Source organism: Oncorhynchus mykiss, chromosome 3, assembly GCF_057628025.1.
Source record: "Oncorhynchus mykiss isolate SJ-2025 chromosome 3, ASM5762802v1, whole genome shotgun sequence".
Lineage (NCBI taxonomy): Eukaryota > Metazoa > Chordata > Actinopteri > Salmoniformes > Salmonidae > Oncorhynchus > Oncorhynchus mykiss.
The window spans coordinates 11393874-11419701 of NC_143024.1; the positions used below are offsets into that span (position 1 = coordinate 11393874).

The 25828-nt window shown below is 43.9% G+C and overlaps 1 protein-coding gene and 1 pseudogene across 3 annotated transcripts in view; both read right to left on the reverse strand.

The window, feature by feature from the left end:
• Positions 1-11662, reverse strand: part of LOC110518378 (tubulin polymerization-promoting protein) — a 29978-nt gene extending 18316 nt beyond the window's left edge. Inside the window, exons 1-2 of one of the 2 annotated variants that reach the window (XM_090220646.1) lie at positions 11493-11662; positions 1210-1323 (exon numbers count right to left, since the gene is read on the reverse strand). In XM_090220646.1, coding sequence (XP_090076772.1) covers positions 1210-1256 — 47 coding nt within the window. In that variant the 5' untranslated portion in view covers positions 1257-1323; positions 11493-11662. Of the gene's footprint in view, positions 1-1209; positions 1324-1894; positions 1996-11492 lie in introns of those variants that run through there. The other variant, XM_090220644.1, reaches the window with a different exon arrangement.
• Positions 11663-12856: 1194 nt separating this feature from the next.
• On the reverse strand, positions 12857-24854 carry LOC110505850 (palmitoyltransferase ZDHHC11-like; annotated as a pseudogene). Its single transcript, XR_016491944.1, has 11 exons — positions 24203-24854; positions 20831-21058; positions 19291-19469; positions 18960-19061; positions 18577-18701; positions 16072-16227; positions 15530-15648; positions 15246-15304; positions 14869-14929; positions 14618-14696; positions 12857-13595 (listed from the first exon to the last, which is right to left on the reverse strand). The product of XR_016491944.1 is annotated as a palmitoyltransferase ZDHHC11-like (transcript).
• Between the last annotated feature and the right edge of the window lie 974 nt (positions 24855-25828).

Genomic DNA, 25828 nt, shown 5'->3' on the forward strand with positions numbered 1-25828 from the left:
CTGTAGGTCAAGGGGATGACTGTAGGTGAAGGGGATGACTGTAGGTGAAGGGGATGACTGTAGGTCAAGGGGATGACTGTAGGTCAAGGGGATGACTGTAGGTCAAGGGGATGACTGTAGGTCAAGGAGATGACTGTAGGTCAAGGAGATGACTGTAGGTGAAGGAGATGACTGTATGTGAAGGAGATGACTGTAGGTCAAGGAGACGACTGTACGCGAAGCAGATGACTGTAGGTGAAGGAGATGACAATGGGTGAAGGAGATGACTGTAGGTGAAGGAGATGACTGTAGGAGAAGGAGATGACTGTAGGTGAAGGAGATGACTGTAGGAGAAGGAGATGACTGTAGGCAAAGGAGGTGACTGTAGGCGAAGGAGGTGACTGTAGGAGAAGGAGATGACTGTAGGTCAAGGAGATGACTGTAGGCGAAGGAGGTGACTGTAGGAGAAGGAGATGACTGTAGGCGAAGGAGGTGACTGTAGGAGAAGGAGATGACTGTAGGCAAAGGAGGTGACTGTAGGAGAAGGAGATGACTGTAGGCAAAGGAGGTGACTGTAGGCGAAGGAGGTGACTGTAGGAGAAGGAGGTGACTGTAGGCGAAGGAGGTGACTGTAGGGTCAGATCTAATCTTGTTCATCAGACCCTACGGGTCATGAACTATGTAGAAAATAGGGTCCCATTTTGGACAAGGGCTTAGCCTGGGGACAATGTTAGGACAGCTGTACAGACAGCCGTAGGGGTTTGACTTGAGTCCTCTTGTTCCCCTGTGAAAACACACTGTCTCTAACACAAGGCTTGTTTCATTGGCTCTGGTTCTCTCTCACTCACTGCTAACTCAGTGTGCTAGCTGGATGCTGGAGGCAGAGCTTTAGCTCAGCTAGTTGTCAGTGGTGTGAGCCCAGGCTGACTGTGAATGGGCAGATGTCGTAAGTGTTCTGGCATGGAGGTGATGGTTATTAATAGATCTCTGGTATTCAAGAGCAGAGCCATGGTTGTGCCAGGAGAGCAGACGGACAGTCAGGCCGACACACACACGCACGCACACACACACACACACACACACAGCCAGTATTTCTACTGTTTCAAACCGCTGTGTTTCACTGTGATCCTGAGGTCATAGAACAGTTTAGAGAGAGGCAGAATGCTTGAAGAAATGTTGGGCATTGATGTTGATACAACAGCATATTCAGAGACATTCGTTACTACTTACCTTAGTTCAGCCAGCTTTGGGTCAGCCAGCTTTATTGGGTCAGCCATGGCGCTGCAGTAGTTGGTTTCCCCCTCTACACTGCTTGGAGTAGGTGACTCTCTTAGTTTCTTTGTACTGTGAAAAAGATTCAATGGACATTGTAAGTGAGTAATGTCTTTCTCTCTCTCTGTGTGTGTGTGTGTGTGTGTGTGTGTGTGTGTGTGTGTGTGTGTGTGTGTGAACAAGAACGAAAGTGGACAAAGTGATAGTCCATTGTTCATCAAAGTCGGAAAACTAAGTGCAAAGTCCGGGACTGTGAGTGCTCCTACTTTCACATTGTGAGGCCTTCAGACTCATTAATCACCCTTCTTCTACTGTCCACATATTTATGACCCATCCAGTGATAACAACCACATCCCAAATGGCACCCTATTCCCTGTATAGGGTACTACTTACCCATAAGGCTCTGGTCAAAAGTAGTGCACTATTTAGAGAATAGGGTGCCATTTGGGATGAAGACATATTTCATGATGTACTTGGCACCAAATCCAAAGCACTAAACTAGTAATAGCATGTCAATACGAATAACACCTTTTAACCTAAATACTTACAGTTTAGATTAAAAATAAATACATATTGTATTGTTCAGTATTATAGTTAAAACCCTAACAGACAACAAAGTCATGTCCTGCCACAGCTGTCTTACCTCCTGTTTCTCATTTCTTCAACCCAACTGATAAAACCTGACTGCCTTCCCTTTTAAAGGCTGGCTATAGCCGAGCCCCTCTCCTGTTAAGGGCCTGTTTTACAACAGTCTTTCTCTGGCTACGTCCCAAAAGTAATGCACTATATAGAACAGGGTGCCGTTTGGGACACAACCTCCCTCATCCAGATGCTTTCAGTCAGTCTGAGGAGCAGCAGCCCTCTTCAAACACATCATAGTCATCACCATTTGTGTCTACACACAGCAAGACAAGCGGCATTCAGATAAACAAGGCATAAAACACTCCTGGATCACAGATCACATCTACATTAATAAAGACACACACAGGTATTTTATTCCATGTTTACAAGTCTCATTTAAATACCTCGTGTAGATTTTAAAAGAGTAACCAATGACAGGTATCAGATGTGTTTTAGGAAGATACTGATGACTTACTGATAATGTTGTTCTACTGAAGTAAATAAGGACTGTGCTCACCAAGTCGTTCCCATGGTGAACTACAGTAACCACTCAGCAGCCTCGCAGAACCCGTGTTGCCATGGCAAAGTACACCACAGCAAAGAGCCCCCCCCCTCCCCTCCGACAAACGCAGCTTGTCAGTTCTGACTGCTCCCAGAGAGCAGTTCTGATATCTCTCTAGAGGTCCGGAATACGGACAGACACCTTTTATATTCTCCAACTGATTTCAACTGTCACTCTAATTTTATAAAATATAGAGGAGTGAAGACTGGATAGTTGCTGTCATTCAATGCACCCCCAGCCCCCTTCAGCACTACATGGGTGGTACGGCCCCGTGGGTGGCAGAACAGGGGTTTTGTTGACAAGACACAGCTACAAATCAACCACACAAAATGAACTGTAAGTACAGAAAAGCCCAGATGGACCCTGAGTAAAGGCATTATGTTTCACAGGTCCATTCTTACAGGGTAAACAAGCCCTTATTAATGTCTATCAATCATGTCATTGAGATGGAGGGACACTGGGCAGCCATTGTGACAGCACTGTGACAGCTCTGTCTGGTTCTGAGTCCCATGGCCATCTCTTCACACACACACACACACACACACGGTGGGTGACGTCGCTGGGTGCTACCGTTGGTGTTAGGGGGGTTGAGGTGGTGGCTTGGGTCATCCAGGACTCTGGCCAATACAGTATCCCAAATTCCACCCTATTCCCTATATAGTGCATGACTTCGTGTTGACTAGGGCCAATACAGCTCTGGTCTAAAGTAGTGCACTATATAGGGCCCTGGTGAAAAGTAGTACACTATATATGGAATAGGGTGACTTTTGGGACTTGTTAAGTTAACTGTTATAGCTCTAACTTGGTAAGTATTTAAACAGTTACCCTTGAAACCTAAACAGATCTAGTGACCGACCATTCAACTACTGAACTCCCAACTTCAGCAATAAACAAACAACTGTATGATAGAGAACACATAAAGAGTTCAACAGCTTCTCTCTTCCGCAAATGAATAAAAACAGTGATATGACCAAGCATTTTGTTACACCCGCAATAACATCTGCTAAATATGTGTATGTGACCAATAAAATGTGATTTGATATCACAACATTCCAGCTACCGGTGGTACAGGACCTTGGATGATCGATGTGAAACTTTCACACAATCTTGTTTCAGCTTGCATCCTGCCAAACAAGACTTTCCCAGCAAATTCACTCCAATTTCTCTGGAACCATCTACATGTACTGACAGACAGACTTGGCTTCCCTCTGTGCACATACTGGTGTTTGGGGAAGCCTTTAGGCTGTTTATTTACCGTGACACCCTCATCTCTATGATAGAGTGCTTTGTGACACCCTCATCCCTACTATAGAGTGCTCTGTAACACCCTCATCCCTACGATAGAGTGCTCTGTGGCACCCTCATCTCTACGATAGAGTGCTCTGTGACACCCTCATCCCTACGATAGAGTGCTCTGTGACACCCTCATCCTAACGATAGAGTGCTCTGTGGCACCCTCATCCCTACGATAGAGTGCTCTGCGACACCCTCATCCCTACGATAGAGTGCTCTGTGACACCCTCATCCCTATGATAGAGTGCTCTCATCCCTACGATAGAGTGCTCTGTGACGCCCTCATCCCTACGATAGAGTGCTCTGTGACACCCTCATCCCTACGATAGAGTGCTCTGTGACACCCTCATCCCTACGATAGCGTGCTCTGTGACACCCTCATCCCTACGATAGAGTGCTCTGTGACATCCTCATCCCTACGATAGAGTGCTCTGTGACACCCTCATCCCTATGATAGAGTGCTCTGTGACACCCTCATCCCTATGATAGAGTGCTCTGTGACACCCTCATCCCTACGATAGAGTGCTCTGTGACACCCTGTGTGCCCTGACGAGTACAGCAGAATCCATCTGGAACAAAGAAGTCTTTTCACTCTCTAGTCTTATAGTCAGTGAGATCTCAAGTGTTCAACTGCCAGTCTTCTATACAGCCAGGCTCCTCAAAAACCCATCACGTTCAAGACTAAGGATAATAGAGAGGCTAGCGAGAGAGGATGCATCCCAACTGACACCCTATATAGTGCACTACTTATTGGGTTCTGGTCTAAAGTAGTGCACTATGTAGGGAATAGGGTGCCATTAGGGAAACACACCAAAGAGTTAATTCAGTCGACAAAACCCTCATGTTAACAATTAAGACCGGATGGTGTGGAAAATATAAGCAGAGAAACTATGTTAGTACTTTTACATGGGGAGTGTTTCCAAGCATTGTGTCTATTGAAGGTGCAATATGCACCAACCGCTCTGCCATTTCCTGGTTGCTACAATTCTAATAGCTCACCTAATTTCAGTTTATGTAACAAAACAAGCAGGTGTAGAGAATCATTGTTACATCTAAACCACTGTGAAATGTATTTTCAATAAGCCAAAATATTGTATTTTCAGCTTGTTTGAAACTGGTGTACAAAACCGAAAGTAAAAGACACACAAACTAGAAGTTAAGAAGGTGAAGCTCACATAGAACAAATCTACCGCGTCTTAGACTTGCTTTCAATAAGCATGACAGATCTATAGCACACATTTCTATGTGAATTTGGTCAGGTCACCCAAAAAGGAACATATTGCAGGTTTAGGTCTCATTTAGTCCATGAATACAGAATAAATTATTACCTTACATTTTAGTAAACGTGTTATGATTGGATGATCATGTGATTGATGATGATTGGATTACAGTGATGAATATATTACATCAATTATAACGGTCAGAAATGACAGTTGGTGTGGCTTGGATCTCATATGCATATGAAAGGTTAATTACCATGGCATTAACCAGGCACTGGGCATAGTAACCCCCAACAGTGTGGAGTATAGTCCGTGCTGACACATTGGCCAGATAGATAGAGAGAAGACCGTACTACAGACTGTCTTAGGCCTGTTTCCTGTCCCACTACAAAGGACAAAGGCCATTTGGTTAAGTCCAGATCTCAAGAGATAAACCTGACTGGATGACGGCCTGCTTACATATACTCTCCTTCTGGCCATGCATTGCTGCTCACAGATGACTGCTTTACTATAGAAATGGGCCCATTTTGAACTCTGGTATTTATAGCAACACAACACGCCATGGTAAGAACATTCTATCTGTTCTTCAGAGAGGGGGAATAGTCAGCACAAGACAATAAGCAGACAGCCAATCGTAAAAATGATGAGAATACCACACACTTAACAACTTGAGGTGTGTGTGTGTGTGTGTGTGTGTGAGTGAGTGAGTGAGTGAGTGAGTGAGTGAGTGAGTGAGTGAGTGAGTGAATGAATGAGTACATGTTTGCTTGTGAGCGAGCACTCGTGTGTTCGTTCATTCAAGCATTCGTATGAGTGCCTGTATGTGTGTTTGTGTGTCACTGGGCATGCCGTGGTGAACCCATCTGCTCTCCATCTAGATCAGTCCCAGCCAGCCAACTGCTCTTGAATGTGGCTTTGTCAGCCAATCAGAACAGAATGTGTGGTACAATGCCACCATGACCCCTAGTCTACCCTGTTCTATACCATCATGACCCCTAGTCTACCCAGTTCTATACCCAGTTCTATACCACCATGACCCCTAGTCTACCCAGTTCTATACCATACCAGGTCATCTACAAGTCCATGCTAGGTAAAGCTCCGCCTTATCTCAGCTCACTGGTCACGATGGCAACACCCATCCGTAGCACGCGCTCCAGCAGGTGTATCTCACTGATCATCCCTAAAGCCAACACCTCATTTGGCCGCCTTTCGTTCCAGTACTCTGCTGCCTGTGACTGGAACGAATTGCAAAAATCGCTGAAGTTGGAGACTTATCTCCCTCACCAACTTCAAACATCAGCTATCTGAGCAGCTAACCGATCGCTGCAGCTGTACATAGTCTATTGGTAAATAGCCCACCCATTTTCACCTACCTCATCCCCATACTGTTTTTATTTATTTACTTTTCTGCTCTTTTGCACACCAATATCTCTACCTGTACATGACCATCTGATCATTTATCACTCCAGTGTTATTCTGCAAAATTGTAATTATTCGCCTACCTCATGCCTTTTGCACACATTGTATATAGACTCCCCCTTTTTTTTGTACTGTGTTATTGACTTGTTAATTGTTTACTCCATGTGTAACTCTGTGTTGTCTGCTCATACTGCTATGCTTTATCTTGGCCAGGTCGCAGTTGTAAATGAGAACTTGTTCTCAACTAGCCTACCTGGTTAAATAAAGGTGAAATAAAAATACAATGACCCCTAGTCTACCCAGTTCTATACCCAGTTCTATACTATCATGACCCCTAGTCTACCCAGTTCTATACCATCATGACCCCTAGTCTACCCAGTTCTATACCCCTATGACCCCTAGTCTACCCAGTTCTATACCACTATGACCCCTAGTCTACCCAGTTCTATACCATCATGACCCCTAGTCTACCCAGTTCTATACCACTATGACCCCTAGTCTACCCAGTTCTATACCACCAGTGATCCGGGTCAACAGCATCAATGTAACAGTATAACTTTAGACCGTCCCCTCGCTCATACCCGGGCGCGAACCAGGGACCCTCTGCACACATCAACAACAGTCACCCACGAAGCATCGTTACCCATCGCTTCACAAAAGCCGCGGCCCTTGCAGAGCAAGGGGAACTACTATTTCAAGGACTCGGAGCAAGTGCCGTCACCGATTGAAACGCTATTTAGCGCGCACCACCGCTAACTAGCTAGCCATTTCACATCCGTTACAGTAGCCTGGTCCCAGATCATTATGGGGTAGCCTGGTCCCAGCTCTAACTAGCACTGCCAATCCCATACATAAAGCAATATCGATCTGGGTCCCAGTCCGCCATTGTACCACTAACCACTGAACCGAGTCCACCAGTCAGACCAACTCTTCCCTGTGTATACAGCTCTACCAAACCTCTCTACCACATCCAAGTAGTCAGTCTGCCATGGTGACACTCTTAGTCACCCAGTCTTGCCCAGGGCTCTACACTGACCTTTTTTACAAGGAGCATGTGTGCAACCTAAATGTATGCTCACACAAATATGATGTAATAAAACTAGAATCCTTCATTTTCCTAAATTAAAATTCCAGGTCACACATCAAAATATTTAGGCGCATAAACCCCCTCCCCTCCATCCATCTAGCTATCCCAGAGTGCATTACACCATCACCCTACTGCCCCATGGGTCTGAAGTCACTCACTGTTGTTGGTCTGTGTCTCTTGCTGCAGTTTGTTAGGGCTGGGGAAATGCCAGGGACCTCACAATATGATTTTATCACCATACTGCATTCTCATGATTACATAACATATTGGGATTCTATACTGCGATTTGATGTTCCAAACATATTGCTCACCATACAGTGAGGGAAAAAAGTATTTGATCCCCTGCTGATTTTGTATGTTTGCCCACTGACAAAGAAATGGTCCGTCTATAATTTTAATTGTAGGTTTATTTGAACAGTGAGACAGAATAACAACAAAAAAATCCTGAAAAACATGTCAAAAATGTTATGAATTGATTTGCATTTTAATGAGGGAAATAAGTATTTGACCCCTCTGCAAAACATGACTTAGTACTTGGTGGCAAAACCCTTGTTGGCAATCACAGAGGTCAGACGTTTCTTGTAGTTGGCCAAGAGGTTTGCACACATCTCAGGAGGGATTTTGACCCACTCCTCTTTACAGTTCTTTTGTGTTTCTTCCATTTGCGAATAATCACACCAACTGTTGTCACCTTCTCACCAAGCTGCTTGGCGATGGTCTTGTAGCCCATTCAAGCCTTGTGTAGGTCTACAATCTTGTCCCTGACATCCTTGGAGAGCTCTTTGGTCTTGACCATGGTGGAGAGTTTGGAAACTGATTGATTGATTGTTTCTGTGGACAGGTGTCTGTCATACAGGTAACAAACTGAGATTAGGAGCCCTCCCTTTAAGAGTGTGCTCCTAATCTCAGCTCGTTACCTGTATAAAAGACACCTGGGAGACAGAAATCTTTCTGATTGAAAGGGGGTCAAATACTTATTTCCCTCATGAAAATGCAAATCAATTTATAACATGCATTTTTCTGGATTTGTATTGTTGTTATTCTGTCTCTCACTGTTCAAATAAACCTACCATTAAAATTATAGACGGATAATTTCTTTGTCAGTGGGCAAACGTACAAAATCAGCAGGGGATCAAATACTTTTCCCCCTCACTGCATGTCTGCTGCAGAGAGACAAGAGAGAGCCATGAGAAAAGTAGTTTTGATCAGTCAGGGAAATTAAAGTGCTGAAAACATGTTCACTATTTAAGAAGAAGATGGAGAACAAGCTATAAGAGTAAAAATACTGGAGTTTTGGCTCAGGTACAGCTGACTAGCGCTAGCTAACGCAACCTACAGTTCTAAACTAAAGTAAATATGTTTTACAAATCGATACTTGGAGTCAAATATCGATATAATATCGTCTAAGAATAATATTGCGAAGTGTAACTATTGATTTCTTCCCCCATCACTAGAGTTTGTGTGTCTCTGTAACGGATGTGAAACGGCTAGCTTAGTTAGCGGTGCGCGCTAAATAGCGTTTCAATCGGTGACGTCACTTGCTCTGAGACCTTGAAGTAGTTGTTCCCCTTGCTCTGCAAGGGCCGCGGCTTTTGTGGAGCGATGGGTAACGATGCTTCGTGGGTGACTGTTGTTGATGTGTGCAGATGGTTCGTGCCCGGGTATGGGCGAGGGGACGGTGTAAAGTTATACTGTTACATCTCCATCCCTCCCTCCCTCCATCCCCCCCTCTGGTGTCAGACACAAATGTATTGTGCTTCAGAAACAATATGTCACACTATATCTCTGCTCAGTTCTTATTGTGGTCATAACAACAAGCCATATTAAGATACAAGGCAGAGTAATGAAAGAGAGGATCCTTATTCAACCCCATTGGCTGAATGATCCCAATGAGAGCAGCAGTGGTCCTGTCTGTCACGGAGAGATGCCTGGGCTGTGGCTCAAATGCTACCTTATTCCCTATGCAGTACACGACATGGGCTCTGGTCAAGAGTAGTGCACTATATAGGGAATAGGGTGCCCTTTGGGATGTGTTCATCCGACAGCACTGAGTGGAAGGTGTTGAACTTCAACAGGAATGCAGAACAAAGTGGGTTCCCTTTGACATACTACTGAACACACCAGTCAATTGTGGAAACTGGAACCACGTGTTTTCATTGATATCACTCAGCTGGGAGAGGCAAAGTTTAACATTTCAAAAACTAAAACATTTCTAAATGTAGCGTGCTGATTAGAAACAGACAGCGTCCTCTAATTACTAATCATCAGTGACACCAACAAATTACCTGAATGATTTAAGAGGACTACAAGAGCTGAATTTCTCTGGCTTTTTAAAAACATTTTTGTTGGGAAAAAGAGTGGGGAGTTTTTTTCCCACGTTGGATAGTGGTGAAAGGTAGGAGAGAGCCGGCTTAAAGAGCAGTCGTCCGGATTCAAACCCATGTTGACAGCGGTACATCGTACATGTGCTCCTGAGGAGGAGGCTTAAAGCTTTGACTACTAGACCACCTCTTTGGCTTTTTTCACTGACCATGCAGACAACACACTTTCATAAGGTGGCTTTTTACCAAAAACATAACCTTTCATAACACCACACTGTCCTGAATATGAACGAATGGAACAACAAAACAGACTAATTTACATCGTGAGGGTAATCGTTTATGACTGGACCCAGAGGCTCTCGGGACCAGAGTGCACTGCAACCTAGAGCCAAGAGAGAAATCTGGGGCATAGTCAGTGGATGACTGCATTCTCTCCTCGTGCGTACCTAATACAACATATGGCGATAAACAAGGCTAACGCACATGTAAATCAGAAGTGCTATTAACAAACTACTGGGCCATTTATTTGTAGAATCTGACCTACGTTTTCAATTAGGTCAACGTTTTAATTACAGTAGTGCTTTACTTATATAATGCTTGAGTCCGACAAAAGCAAAGGCTGATTGGCAAATGCTCTCATTTAACTCTCTTGACTGTGAAACACTAGATACTGTATGTAAGAACAACACGTGTAGTGCTGCCTGCCAAGCATCTGTCATTCCCATTAACATACATGACCGTACCATCAGCCACACTACCATATCATCATCATGTTACAAGATATAGGTAGAATCTTTGACGCAATAAAATCGACGTACGCCTAAAGAGTACAGAAACAGAACAAGGAAGAGAACTGGGTAAATGGGCGTCATGCATCCTTGCGGTAGTTTGTATGTATGATAATATTATCATTCCAAAAAAGCTTCCTTCAACTATTTCCCTTCTAGGCTGTCCAGGCGACATGATGTAATAATCATGCATTAGAAGGCAGCGCAGGGTTCGATACAAACGATCTGTCCTACAGTTTCAAGAGGATATCCTATGTCATCGCGGACCTTGAGGTAGTAGGGAGAAGGTAACAACAACACATGTAAAACGTCGGGAGAACAAACGACATAGACTATACTATGGTTTTGTTTAAGTTGACAGTACGGAAGTTGTGTAATGCAGTATGAGCGTGTTTCATGCGCGAGACTGGTTACATAAACTTGCAAATGTGCAGAAATGCATGCTCCAGTAGTGGTCTCTGGAATAGTCCACAGTGGCACGTGACCATTGTTATTGTGACCATGCACAGGCTGCAGTCGCCGCTCTTCTATTGCCACTTGCCAGTGCATAACGCAATACCTGGCAATACATTGAATATGCGTATACACCATTGACAGCGTCTACAATTCAGTAAACGATACACCATTATGCAATGCATAATTCCAGAACCAAACGGCGTAAAAGACCAGAAGCTTTCAAATGAGGGAAAAACGAAAGCATATTTGACAATCAAGCGACTTCCTGCATATAATGCACAACATAATTTAGTGCAATGAAATATTGAAATACATTTACATTTGTAGCTATCAAGTTGCATATTTATAAAAGGGCATTGAACCGGACTGTGTCAGTGTCAAAATAAGCGAACACCAAAACAAATAACCTGTCAACATCAATAGCTGTTCTTTTGCCAAAAATATTTTACCACCTCTGTAAAATAACCCATTTACCTGATATCTCAATCCTTCTCCAATCCACTGTTCTTTGTTGTCAATTCCACAAAATCATAACTGCATGTCGAGGAATGTTGGAGGTTGAAAGAGCGTTGCCAACACTATATTCTCCCGCTATATAGAATCTCAAATGCCTGTCTTGCTGTTCGCCTCCCAGAAAGAAATGCGGGGAGAAATCCAGGCCACTGATTGGCTGCAGCACTCCTACCACTCGTGTAAACATCAATCTATTCTCATGAAGGTGATGCAGGGCGTTGTTTTGTTTTATCCATAATAGGATAAGTGAATTCCTTCCGTTCCGTGGGAATCTCTGTTCTGTCATGCTCTTTTGCAGTATGGCGTATTCGGGGGGCTTCTAAACCATCTATCAAATGTTAGATCAGCCAGTGAGGTGATTGTACTTTCACCTGTAGTAGCTGCTGCTAATCAATCAATTGTACTCCCATCCAATAATGTAATACTTCAGAATATACATTCTGAGTGAAATGTATTCCACAATAAAGAGACAGTACAGGCAGAGTGAGAAAGCAGTAGCACAACACTAAGGTCCAAGGTCAAAGGTCATGACATGTATATAAAAAGATTAGAAAATAAAAACATATTTTCTCCAGGAAATACACCCTGGCTCTAGTCCGGGTACAGGATGTCTTGTGTGGGCTGGTCAACACATGGCCTGTGGGATTCTCTCTCTAGGGAAAGAAGATTTTCCTCAAAGATACAATTTGCATCCCAAATGGCACCCTATTCCTTTAGTGCACTTCTGTTAATCAGGGCTTATAGGGTGTCATTTGGGATGCATCCTCTCTCTAGGGAAATAAGATATTCCCTAAAAGATAGCGATTAGGACAGAACCCTCTCCTTCCTTCAACGTCAACAGTTCTGCTTGGAACACACATGAGACTTGAAAATCAAAGTCTCAACGTCTCTGTAATTGTATCACTCTGCCCCCCATCTAACCTCTGTGGGTCAGTTGATTTCTAGGTATGGTTAATTCTCTGATCTTGTCCACTCACGGCATAGACCTCTTTAAAGGGTTATACAACTAGTGGTAATGATTTAACATGTAGAACTGGAGATGATATAACGCAGTGTCCACTGGGGCCAGGCAGGCTGGTGGTGAAACAGCACCAGAGGAGGCTGGTGAGAGGAGGACACCTCATAATAATGTCTGGAATGGAGTGAACGGAATGGTATCAAACAAAATACATTCATTCCTTTTCAGCCATCACTATGATCCGTGTCCTCCCCATTTAAAGTGCTACCAGCCACCACTGTACAGCACTCATGGATTATCCAAGACACTCAATTTACAGCTCCAGGAAATGTTTCTTAGGAATGACAAATGCTCTGTCACTTCATTGCCTGGATAATACATAGGGTATAAATGAATGAGATTTATTGTAGTTCAATTGTAGTTCAAGGAGTCTCAGTAGCGCCACTGTGTGGTTAACTAGGGAATGGAACATTTCAGTCAAGAGTTTGTACGGTGTGTTTACACATTTAATTTTTTTAAATTCAGGCAAGAACATTATGATCTGATATGGCTAAATTAACTAATAAAACATAGGTAAAACAATTATTTAACTCCCCAGATAAAATACATACAATTGCTGCAATATAAATGTCCTTCCCGTCACTCAGTGTAAACATCCGATTAAAATAATAAATTATAAAAATGTCCATTTCCAGTTTCAAGTGGTGATCGTCATAGGCAACAGCAGGAGGTCCGTTGGACGCATCACGGTGGCTTCAGTGCTGTGCTGGGTCAATACTGCTGCCGGTGGACGATTCCATGGCTTCTGACCAGACAACAGCAACAGTCATTGTTTGTTCATTTCCCAAAGATTTGACATGTTGTATCGACCACAGTTAGTCACCATCCAGTAGGTGATCTACTGTACTGCACACGGCCGACAGTCACTATGGCGTGTCAATGCCTTTAGTTCCTCAGGTACTGTGTGTGGCCACCTGCAGAGCATCAGAGACCAGCTACTGATGAGCTCTGTCAGTGCAAGGGACCCCCCTCACACGGGCCTGCTCTGGGGCCCTCTCCACCTCCACCCAACCTCCAGCCCAAGGGGTCATCCATCACCACTTCACCTTCCAGACAGAACATTTAAAACATGTCAGTGAGGAAAACCAGCAGATTGGAATTAGTTATACTGATAATCACCTAGGGCTGTGTCCCAAATTCCACCATATTCCCTATGCAGTGCACTACTTTTGACCAGGACCCATATTCACTGGGGGCTGGTCAAAGGTAGTGAACTAAATAGGGAACAGAGTGTCATTTGGGACACAACTCTTGCTAAATAGGAAAGACCCGGAGACCTAAATTCAGCGTAGGCGTTTAAAAAAGTTCATGCTGAATTGAAAATGTCTGCTCAAACTCACCTGGTATAATCTGTGTGGGTAAACTCACCTGGTATAATCTGGGTGGGTAAACTCCCCGGGTATAATCTGGGTGGGTAAACTCCCCGGGTATAATCTGGGTGGGTAAACTCCCCGGGTATAATCTGGGTGGGTAAACTCCCCGGGTATAATCTGGGTGGGTATACTCACCGGGTATAATCTGGGTGGGTATACTCACCTGGTATAATCTGGGTGGGTTTACTCACCTGGTATAATCTGGGTGGGTTCACTCTCCTGGTATAATCTGGGTGGGTTCACTCACCTGGTATAATCTGGGTGTGTTTACTCACCTGGTATAATCTGGGTGGGTTTACTCACCTGGTATAATCTGGGTGGGTATACTCACCTGGTATAATCTGGGTGGGAATACTCACCTGGTATAATCTGGGTGGGTATACTCCCCTGGTATAATCTGGGTGGGTATACTCCCCGGGTATAATCTGGGTGGATAAACTCCCCGGGTATAATCTGGGTGGGTAAACTCCCCGGGTATAATCTGGGTGGGTAAACTCCCCGGGTATAATCTGGGTGGGTATACTCACCGGGTATAATCTGGGTGGGTATACTCACCTGGTATAATCTGGGTGGGTTTACTCACCTGGTATAATCTGGGTGGGTTCACTCACCTGGTATAATCTGGGTGGGTTCACTCACCTGGTATAATCTGGGTGGGTAAACTCACCTGGTATAATCTGGGTGGGTAAACTCACCTGGTATAATCTGGGTGGGTAGCTCTGTGCCATAGTAAAAGCCATTTTCCTTTTCTGATGATTTAGTAAAGTTGTCCAACTAGAACAAGAACATATTGACTTATTTTATTATAATATTTTCTTGCAAAATGGTCCTAACGGATAGTTCTGAAACAAAAAACCTCCATACAGACAATACCCCAAATATTACTTTAGAATACGATGACAAAAGTAGTTTAGTGATAACCTTTCATTTGGTTAGGGTAACTGACCTCAGTACAGAAAGATCCAGAAGGTCGACTTGCAATAGTTCCCGTTTCCTGATTCTTGCAGCTACCACAGGAAAAAACAAGGAGATGCCATGCAGAATGTGTGATTCTACAAGTCTATCTTTGAGATAACTACAATAATGTGTGATTCTACAAGTCTATCTTTGAGATAACTACAATAATGTGTGATTCTACAAGTCTATCTTTGAGATAACTACAATAATGTGTGATTCTACAAGTCTATCTTTAAGATAACTTTTACACTTTGGAAGATTACAATTCCACAGCTGCATAGCAGAACTTCCAGTACCTGTGTCTTGCAACACTGAACATGATAACCAAATGCATGGGTGTCATGATTTCCTAGTGGGATTACCTACCTGACACTGTCTGACAACAACGCATCACAATCGATGGAGGGTTCCATTTGCGGATGATTCTAAAAAACAATCAAATCAACATATCGATCCTGAGAATACATGATTGTGTAGTCTCACTTGTACCAAACTCATGGCTGTGGGATTGAAAAAAAACAGTTTGCATGCAACTATTGGAATTAGAGTTGCAAAATTCCAGTAACTTTCCCAAAATGCCAAGTTTTTCCAGAAATCCTGGTTGGTTAATCACCACGGCCAGATAGGAGTAGTGAAACAAAGGATCTGACCTGTCCTGCGTTGCCGTTGCTGTCAGATGACTGGGGAAAACCCATCTCTATGTCCTGCTGGCTGGCCTGTTTACGGCGTCTTGTTATAATGTAGTCATACGTGCTCATTTTGTTGACCACTGCAGAGACCAGAGGAAGAGAAGACAGTAATGAAGGAAGGAAGACATGCAGTATGTAGCGTCTGGTTGTGATGACCTTGTGTATTGTTAGAACACTGCAAGAGAAACGTCCTCAGAGAGAAACATTAAGTGTTGTCATGCCAACTCAAACACAGATACACTATTCCATCGGTTCCATTGTACTAAATCAAGATAACATCTAGTATATGGAAGGTATTAAAAAGTATTTTCACATATGTACAATATTCTAACCAGGTCTGGGCCCGTATTCACAAAGTCTCAGAACAGAACTGCTGATCGAAGATCAGTTTTGCCTTTCAGATCATAATGAAAATGCTTATATGGACAGGGGGGAACCTGATCCTAGATCAGCACTTTTACTCTGAGACACTTGATACATACTTGGACCAGGTTGTAACTCACAGAGATAGATGTGGAAGCCCAGTAGGTGAACCAGCAGCAGTAGAGAGCCAGTAGACAACATGACCGTGAGGAAGGCGACAACCAGGAGACTCCCTGACCCTGTCTCCATGGGTGCCAGGGGCAGGAAGACCAGCCACGTCCTGTTACTCATCACACCTACAGACAGGAAGACCAGCAACGTCCCGTTACTCAACACACCTACAGACAGGAAGACCAGCCCCGTCCCGTTACTCATCACACCTACAGACAGGAAGACCAGCAACGTCCCGTTACTCATCACACCTACAGACAGGAAGACCAGCCTCGTCCCGTTACTCATCACACCTACAGACAGGAAGACCAGCAGCGTCCCGTTACTCAACACACCTACAGACAGGAAGACCAGCCACGTCCCATTACTCATCACACCTACATACAGGAAGACCAGCAAAGTCCCGTTACTCATCACACCTACAGTACTCAACACACCTACAGACAGGAAGACCAGCAACGTCCCGTTACTCATCACACCTACAGACAGGAAGACCAGCCACGTCCCATTACTCATCACACCTACATACAGGAAGACCAGCCACGTCCCATTACTCATCACACCTACAGACAGGAAGACCAGCCACGTCCCATTACTCATCACACCTACATACAGGAAGACCAGCCACGTCCCGTTACTCAACACACCTACAGACAGGAAGACCAGCCCCGTCCCGTTACTCATCACACAACTGTGGTGTGGAGATGAACTCACTGGTAAACTGTGATGCGGAGATAAACTCACTGGTAAACTGTTGTGTGATGCGGAGATAAACTCACTGGTAAACTGTTGTGCGGAGATGAACTCACTGGTAAACTGCGGTGCGGAGATAAACTCACTGGTAAACTGTGGTGCGGAGATAAACTCACTGGTAAACTGTGGTGCGGAGATGAACTCACTGGTAAACTGTGGTGCGATGCGGAGATAAACTCACTGGTAAACTGTGGTGTGGTGCAGAGATAAACTCACTGGTAAACTGTGATGCGGAGATAAACTCACTGGTAAACTGTGATGCGGAGATGAACTCACTGGTAAACTGTGATGCGGAGATAAACTCACTGGTAAACTGTGGTGCGGAGATAAACTCACTGGTAAACTGTGATGCGGAGATAAACTCACTGGTAAACTGTGGTGTGATGCGGAGATAAACTCACTGGTAAACTGTGGTGTGGAGATGAACTCACTGGTAAACTGTGGTGTGGAGATGAACTCACTGGTAAACTGTGGTGTGGAGATGAACTCACTGGTAAACTGTTGTGTGGAGATGAACTCACTGGTAAACTGTTGTGTGGAGATGAACTCACTGGTAAACTGTGGTGTGGAGATAAACTCACTGGTAAACTGTGGTGCGGAGATAAACTCACTGGTAAACTGTGGTGTGGAGATGAACTCACTGGTAAACTGTGGTGCGGAGATAAACTCACTGGTAAACTGTTGTGTGGAGATAAACTCACTGGTAAACTGTGGTGCGATGCGGAGATAAACTCACTGGTAAACTGTGGTGTGGAGATAAACTCACTGGTAAACTGTGGTGCGGAGATAAACTCACTGGTAAACTGTGGTGTGGAGATGAACTCACTGGTAAACTGTGGTGCGGAGATAAACTCACTGGTAAACTGTGGTGTGGAGATGAACTCACTGGTAAACTGTGGTGCGGAGATAAACTCACTGGTAAACTGTGGTGTGGTGCAGAGATAAACTCACTGGTAAACTGTGGTGCGGAGATAAACTCACTGGTAAACTGTGGTGTGGAGATGAACTCACTGGTAAACTGTGGTGCGGAGATAAACTCACTGGTAAACTGTGGTGTGGTGCAGAGATAAACTCACTGGTAAACTGTGATGTGGAGATAAACTCACTGGTAAACTGTGGTGCAGTGCGGAGATAAACTCACTGGTAAACTGTGGTGCGGAGATAAACTCACTGGTAAACTGTTGTGCAGTGCGGAGATAAACTCACTGGTAAACTGTGGTGCAGTGCGGAGATAAACTCACTGGTAAACTGTGGTGCAGTGCGGAGATAAACTCACTGGTAAACTGTTGTGTGGTGCAGAGATAAACTCACTGGTAAACTGTGGTGTGGAGATAAACTCACTGGTAAACTGTGGTGTGGAGATAAACTCACTGGTAAACTGTGGTGTGGAGATAAACTCACTGGTAAACTGTGGTGCAGAGATAAACTCACTGGTAAACTGTGGTGTGGTGCAGAGATAAACTCACTGGTAAACTGTGGTGCGGAGATAAACTCACTGGTAAACTGTGGTGCGGAGATAAACTCACTGGTAAACTGTGGTGCGGAGATAAACTCACTGGTAAACTGTTGTGTGGAGATGAACTCACTGGTAAACTGTGGTGTGGTGCGGAGATAAACTCACTGGTAAACTGTTGTGCAGTGCGGAGATAAACTCACTGGTAAACTGTTGTGTGGAGATGAACTCACTGGTAAACTGTTGTGCAGTGCGGAGATAAACTCACTGGTAAACTGTTGTGCAGTGCGGAGACTGGCAGGGTCCAGATAATGCTGGATGAAGATGAACAGGACGACCATGAGAAGCACAAGGACGCCCAGTGTAGCAGACAACACCGTCACAAAGAAGTACCTGAGGAGGAGAAACATAGAGAAATGTGGCTTTGATCTCAATCAAATGTATTGGATTTAACCTTGTCCTTTTTATATGAGCCACAAAGGGCTTTCCAGTTACCCGGCCCAGACCCCAAAGAGCAAGCAAAGCAGAAGCTAAAGCAAAGTGGCTGAAATAAACTACATTTAAAAAGAACGATACTCAAAACAATATTTCCTCAAACTCTTAGTAGTCAACGTTGACTGAAACGGGCCATCCTCCCATGCTTCCTCTTACCAGTAGTTCTGCCCCCCCACACAGTTGTTCAGCCATTTACAGTGGTGGTCAAAGTCTTCAATACACTTGTTGCACACACCACAGTGTTTCACTTTCGGGTCCCTAGAGAAAGACACAGACACCACATCAACCTTGTTGATTTCTTCAATGAGAAAAAAAACAGTATAATATTTTATAGTATAATGCAACAGGCCAGAAATATATACTTTTAAAGGGGTAATCCTGAATTCAAACCAGAACAAAATGTCCGGCCGCCACTTTTAAAAGTGAATGAAAACATTTGACCAATTCCAGATTGCCCTTTTTAACGAGACTTGTGTGAGATACATACACATTGATTTTACACAGGTAGCAGTGTAGGTTGTGGATAACATGTGGTTGTTTCTTCTTGTCGAAGACAGGCAGTGGGTTGGAGTAGCTCTTCTTGGCACGGACGCCTGCCTCTGCTGGGTCTATAGACACGGCAGCTAGATGGCTGACCAGGTGCACAATGAAGGCTATACCAGTCAGCTGCATAGTGGAAAGGTCAAGGGACTAACAAGGGAAATATTGATACGATTGATCAAATAGCCACAGCATGAACCATAGTAGAATCCAAACCAGCTTGAATATCTGATTCAGTATCGACGTATGACATAGTGTCCACTCTCAGTCCAGATGTCATTTTCACAGACCTCACAGTGACTTCAAATGACTATACGGTATACTAGTGAATAATATAACATTCAACTCATTCATGATCTTCTCACAGAAGATTCCATTGTGTGTGGAAGAGCCACACATAAGAAACGGGGCCTTTAGGAGAGCCATCGAGGTACACAAAAGCTTCTCTATGTGAGGAGGAGTAGTAGTGCCAAGTCTGAATAAATCTACCCTTTCTGTTTCTGCCATCAACCTGCTCGTCTTTAAACAAGAGGTGCAGCTGACATCATACTGCAGTCAAATCAAGACAAAAGAGCTGTGATGACAGTGGCTTACATCCCAAATGGCACCCTATTCCCTACATAGTGCACTACTTTAGGTCAAAAGTTGTGTACTATGTAGGGAATAGGGTGCCATTTTGGGACGCAAGGCAACACCAAAGCCTTCTGTGCAATTTATAGGTCTTGCTCTTCACTCAAAGCAGAAATATTTCAGGAACTGAAACCAAGCAAGACATCTCGCAGAAAACATCTGACCTGAACCCCTCGGTCAAATATTTACACTTATTTGAGTTGAGAATGACTTTTGGTACTATTCTATTGGTTCTACTTGTACCAGGAAAACTAATTATATTGGTTCTACTTGTACCTGGAAAACTAATTCTATTGGTTCTACTTGTATCTGGAAAACTAATTCTATTGGTTCTACTTGTATCTGGAAAACTAAATCAAATGGTTCTACTTGTACCTGGAAAACTAATTATATTGGTTCTACTTGTACCTGGAAAACTAAATCAAATGGTTCTACTTGTACCTGGAAAACTAATTATATTGGTTCTACTTGTACCTGGAAAACTAATTCTATTGGTTCTACTTGTACCTGGAAAACTAAATCAAATGGTTCTACTTGTACCTGGAAAACTAATTAAAATGGTTCTACTTGTACCTGGAAAACTACATCAAATGGTTCTACTTGTACCTGGAAAACTACATCAAATGGTTCTACTTGTACCTGGAAAACTAATTCTATTGGTTCTACTTGTACCTGGAAAACTAATTCTATTGGTTCTACTTGTATCTGGAAAACTAATTATATTGGTTCTACTTGTACCAGGCAAAGTAAATCGAGTGCAGCCCAAGTATTTGAAAGTGTTTGACCCCAGGCCCCCTTGAAACCTCTTCAACCTCTGCTTTCGACCCAGAGTCCTTGACTACTTGAGTAAAGGTTACAGAGTAGGCCATGTGGCTCCAGGGTGAAGGTAGTAGTGGGATATAGATCCCGAAGCCAACTACAGCCATGTAGCTGTATATTGTCCATCCCACCAGCTGGAAGGAGTGAGGGGGACAGGCCCAGCCGTTAACCCTGGAGAGAGATGCCGTCGAGGGGGTCACCAGCTCATTCCTGCTGCTGCCGCGTGCAGGGGCCGTCCGCCTCAGCCCCCGCCCAAAACAGCTCATCTGGAACACAGAAGACAGCGACACATAGGATCAAGGTCCTATGTTTGAACTTGCAACTAGTCCAACGCTCTAACCACTAGGCTACCCTGCCGCCCCTATTCAGTGCACTACTTTAAACCAGGACCCATAGTGCTCTGTCTGTAGTGCACTATATAGAGACTAGTGTGCCATTTGGGACTTAACCCAGGCATTTCTCCTGAACACAATACCTGACCAGGAAAACCTCTGGTTATAGACTATGGTGCCTAGGACCCTGGTTATAGACTACGACGACTAGGACCCTGGTTATAGGCTACAACCCTGGTTATAGGCTACAAACATGGTTATAGTCTATGATGATTAGGACCCTGGTAATAGACTGATGACTAGGACCCTGGTTATAGACTATGCTGACTAGGACCCTGGTTATAGACTATGCTGACTAGGACCCTGGTTATAGACTATGCTGACTAGGACCCTGGTTATAGACTATGATGACTAGGACCCTGGTTATAGACTATGATGACTAGGACCCTGGTTATAGACTATGATGACTAGGACCCTGGTTATAGACTACAACCCTGGTTATAGGCTACAACCCTGGTTATAGTCTATGATGACTAGGACCCTGGTTATAGACTATGATGACTAGGACCCTGGTTATAGACTATGCTGACTAGGACCCTGGTTATAGACTATGATGACTTGGACCCTGGTTATAGACTATGCTGACTAGGACCCTGGTTATAGACTATGCTGACTAGGACCCTGGTTATAGACTATGCTGACTAGGACCCTGGTTATAGACTATGATGACTAGGACCCTGGTTATAGACTATGATGACTAGGACCCTGGTTATAGACTATGATGACTAGGACCCTGGTTATAGACTATGATGACTAGGACCCTGGTTATAGACTATAATGACTAGGACCCTGGTTATAGACTATGATGACTAGGACCCTGGTTATAGACTATGATGACTAGGACCCTGGTTATAGACTATGATGACTAGGACCCTGGTTATAGACTATGATGACTAGGACCCTGGTTATAGACTATGATGACTAGGACCCTGGTTATAGACTATAATGACTAGGACCCTGGTTATAGACTATGATGACTAGGACCCTGGTTATAGACTATGATGACTAGGACCCTGGTTATAGACTATGATGACTAGGACCCTGGTTATAGACTATGATGACTAGGACCCTGGTTATAGACTACAACCCTGGTTATAGTATAGGCTACAACCCTGGTTATAGTCTATGATGACTAGGACCCTGGTTATAGACTATAATGACTAGGACCCTGGTTATAGACTATGATGACTAGGACCCTGGTTATAGACTATGATGACTAGGACCCTGGTTATAGACTATGATGACTAGGACCCTGGTTATAGACTATGATGACTAGGACCCTGGTTATAGACTATGATGACTAGGACCCTGGTTATAGACTATAATGACTAGGACCCTGGTTATAGACTATGATGACTAGGACCCTGGTTATAGACTATGCTGACTAGGACCCTGGTTATAGACTATAATGACTAGGACCCTGGTTATAGACTATAATGACAAGGACCCTGGTTATAGACTATAATGACTAGGACCCTGGTTATAGACTATGATGACTAGGACCCTGGTTATATACTATGATGACTAGGACCCTGGTTATAGACTATATTGACTAGGACCCTGGTTTGGTTATAGACTATGATAACTAGGACCCTGGTTATAGTCTATGATGACTAGGATCCAAAGTTCTTCATTTTTTGTGTCAAATGGCCAAGGACAACTTGCCCCCCCCCCCCTTCCATCATCACACCAAAAGTGAAAGCGATGTTATGTGTCTCTTTTAGAATGCATGATGCCACACTTGGTAGGCTGCGGTTACATTTGCCAGGGAAATGAGTTGAGTTGGAGCATGACGGCATCGTTACCATCCCCCACAACCATCCTGTATTAACAGCTTTTCTCACAGTGTCCATAGCGGTTCAGCATAATATCTAAACACTCTGGGCCGACGTCCCAAATGGCACCCGATTCCCTATATATTACACTATTTCTGACCAGGACCCATAGCGCTCTAGTCGAGTGTAGTGCCCTATATAAAGAACAGGGTGCCGTTTGGGACGGACACAACTGTGGTCATAATATCCAACCCTTCTGGACGGTTTTGGTTAAGATGAAAACAAATCTACTTCCTTTTCTTTGGACTATCGGGTTTTTAAAAACAGAAGTTCGTTTCACAAGGAGGATATTGCTTTGAGCAGTCAGGCAGGCACAACATTTTAACCTTTCCCAATCAAAGCTGAACTTTTTCTATGACATTTACGCAGACAAACTCCTCCTATGCCACTATGTTTCTATCGTTATATCTAACTTAAAATGGTCCCTTCCTCGTCTTACCTTCTCCACTAAGCTGTCAAAATCATAATGACCTTTCTCTTTATTCTCAAAATTCAATTGTCAGAATGTTAGTGCATGAAAAATGATGATGCTGTAGAGCTAATCGTTTTGTCATCATCTTAAATTTGACATGGGCGTATGATCCTGTCTGCCTCCTGAGTTCATTGACAGGGGTTGAAATTCGGTTGCCTAGCAAATTCAGTAATAAATCCCTGTGGTGTATTCATTAAGCGCCATACGGAAGAAAATGTACTGAAACTGGGAAAGACTAGTCTGGACTAAACCCTCGTTTTCGTTTGCAGTTGCAAAACGTTTTGCTCCGGTGTGAACTAATGAATAGGACCCAGGCTTCTTATTTGCGCTCCTGCCAATCGGATGGTTTCTCCGACTACACTGTTTTGCTAGGCAAATAATGTAGCCCTAGTTCCCACAATAGTTGAAACATAAATCGAGACAGGAAAATGTATAGTGAGTCAAATGGCTTTAATATATAGAAGCCATAACAAAATGCACCAACCGGACGTTTAACTGCGAATGTTCCATGATGCGTTGTGTTCATCATCTGTCAGTCACACACTCAACAACGCAAACACCACAATCAGAACTAACCATTTTCCAAAACACCAACGTGCACAGCTGCAAACATAAAATACATACACTGATTATACACATATCAAATAAGCTATTGAAGTTGACCTTTTTACATCTGTAAAGTGTATTCAAAATTATTAGAAAATGACTTACTTTTGTCGGATGTAGTTCAAAAACGAAAAGCACACTGTGATGACCAAAATAAATATTAGCTCAAATTAAGAAGCAGAATTCACCGTCTTGATTGCCCATAATTGTTTGTTTTACCCAATCAGTCGGACTTTTGTCTCAGCTACAGTCTCTTGCCAAAACGCAAAATCGCACTGAATCAATTGGGCAGGAAACAATTAGGAAGGCTACTAGGCTATATAAAATGTAACGTACGTAAGTCCATAGTAAGATCCATATCAAAGGAACTCGCACGGTTGGTGTCAGTCAATCATCATAAGTTGGAGAACTTATCTCGCGGTGCGACCACTGCTATGGAAACTGGCCTTGGAGAAACGCGCATGCCCCGTGCACGGTCATAATAGAACTCCCTCTAAAAGGATGCCTTTTTACCAGGCTGACTGCACAACCAAGTTTGAGTATTTTGCATACCTAAAACATTATACTTTTTAAAATAAAAAATGTGTGTAACATATGCAGCCTAGAACTCTAGCCCTATGACCTCGGCATTGCATCCAACTTCATGTAGCCGTAATTAGGGACTTTCCTTGCCGTGACTTGTTTGTTTCTTTTGGAGTAATTGACTTTACAGTTATTATGCTACACCATTTATAGCCTCCACAGAATAACGGGAACTGAAACCAGGTAGGACATACTATGTCAGTGAAACTTCTGCTTTCTTAACAGACTCCTACACATACTTTAAAGCCTGCATCCTAAATGGATCCCTGTTCCCTTTATAGTGCGCTTTGTGCCAGGGCCCATTTGGGATGTAGCCTTTAAAGTATGTGTAAGAGTCTGTTCCAGTTCATCCCAAAGGTGTTCAATGGGGTTGAGATTTCCCTTCACTGGATCTAAGGAGCCTTGCCAGAACTATGAAAAACAGCTCCAGGCCATTATTCCTCCTCCACCAAACGTTACAGTTGGCACTATGCATTGGGGCAGGTAGGGCTCTCCTTGGCATCCGCCAAACCCAGATTCGTCTGTCGGACTGTCAGATCGTGAAGCGTGATTCATCACGCCAGAGAACGCATTTCCACTGCTCCAGAGTCCAATGGCGGCGAGCTTTACACCACTCCAGCCGATGCTTGGCATTGCGCATGGTGATATCAGGCTTGTGTGCGGCTGCTCGGCCATGGAAAACCATTTCTTGAAGCTCCTGACAAACAGTTCTTGTGCTGATGTTGCTTCCAGGGGCAGTTTGAAACTCAGTAGTGAGTTTTACAACCGAGGACAGATGATTTTTATGCCCTACACGCTTCAGCACTCGGTTGTCCCGTTCTGTGAGCTTGTGTGGCCTACGACTTCGCGGCTGAGCCGTTGTTGCTACTAGATGTTTCCACTTCACAATAACAGCTCTTACAGTTGACCGGGCCAGCTCTAGCAGGGCAGAAATTTGACAAACTGACTTGTTGGAAAGGTGGCATTCTATGACAGTGTCACCTTGAAAGTCACTGAGCTCTTCAGTAAGGCCATTCTACTGCCAAAATGTGTCTATGGGGATTGCATGGCTGTGAGCTCGATTTTATACACCTGTCAGCAATGGGTGTGGCTGAAATAGCTGAATCCACTAATTTGATGGGCTGTCCACATACTTTTGTATATATAGTG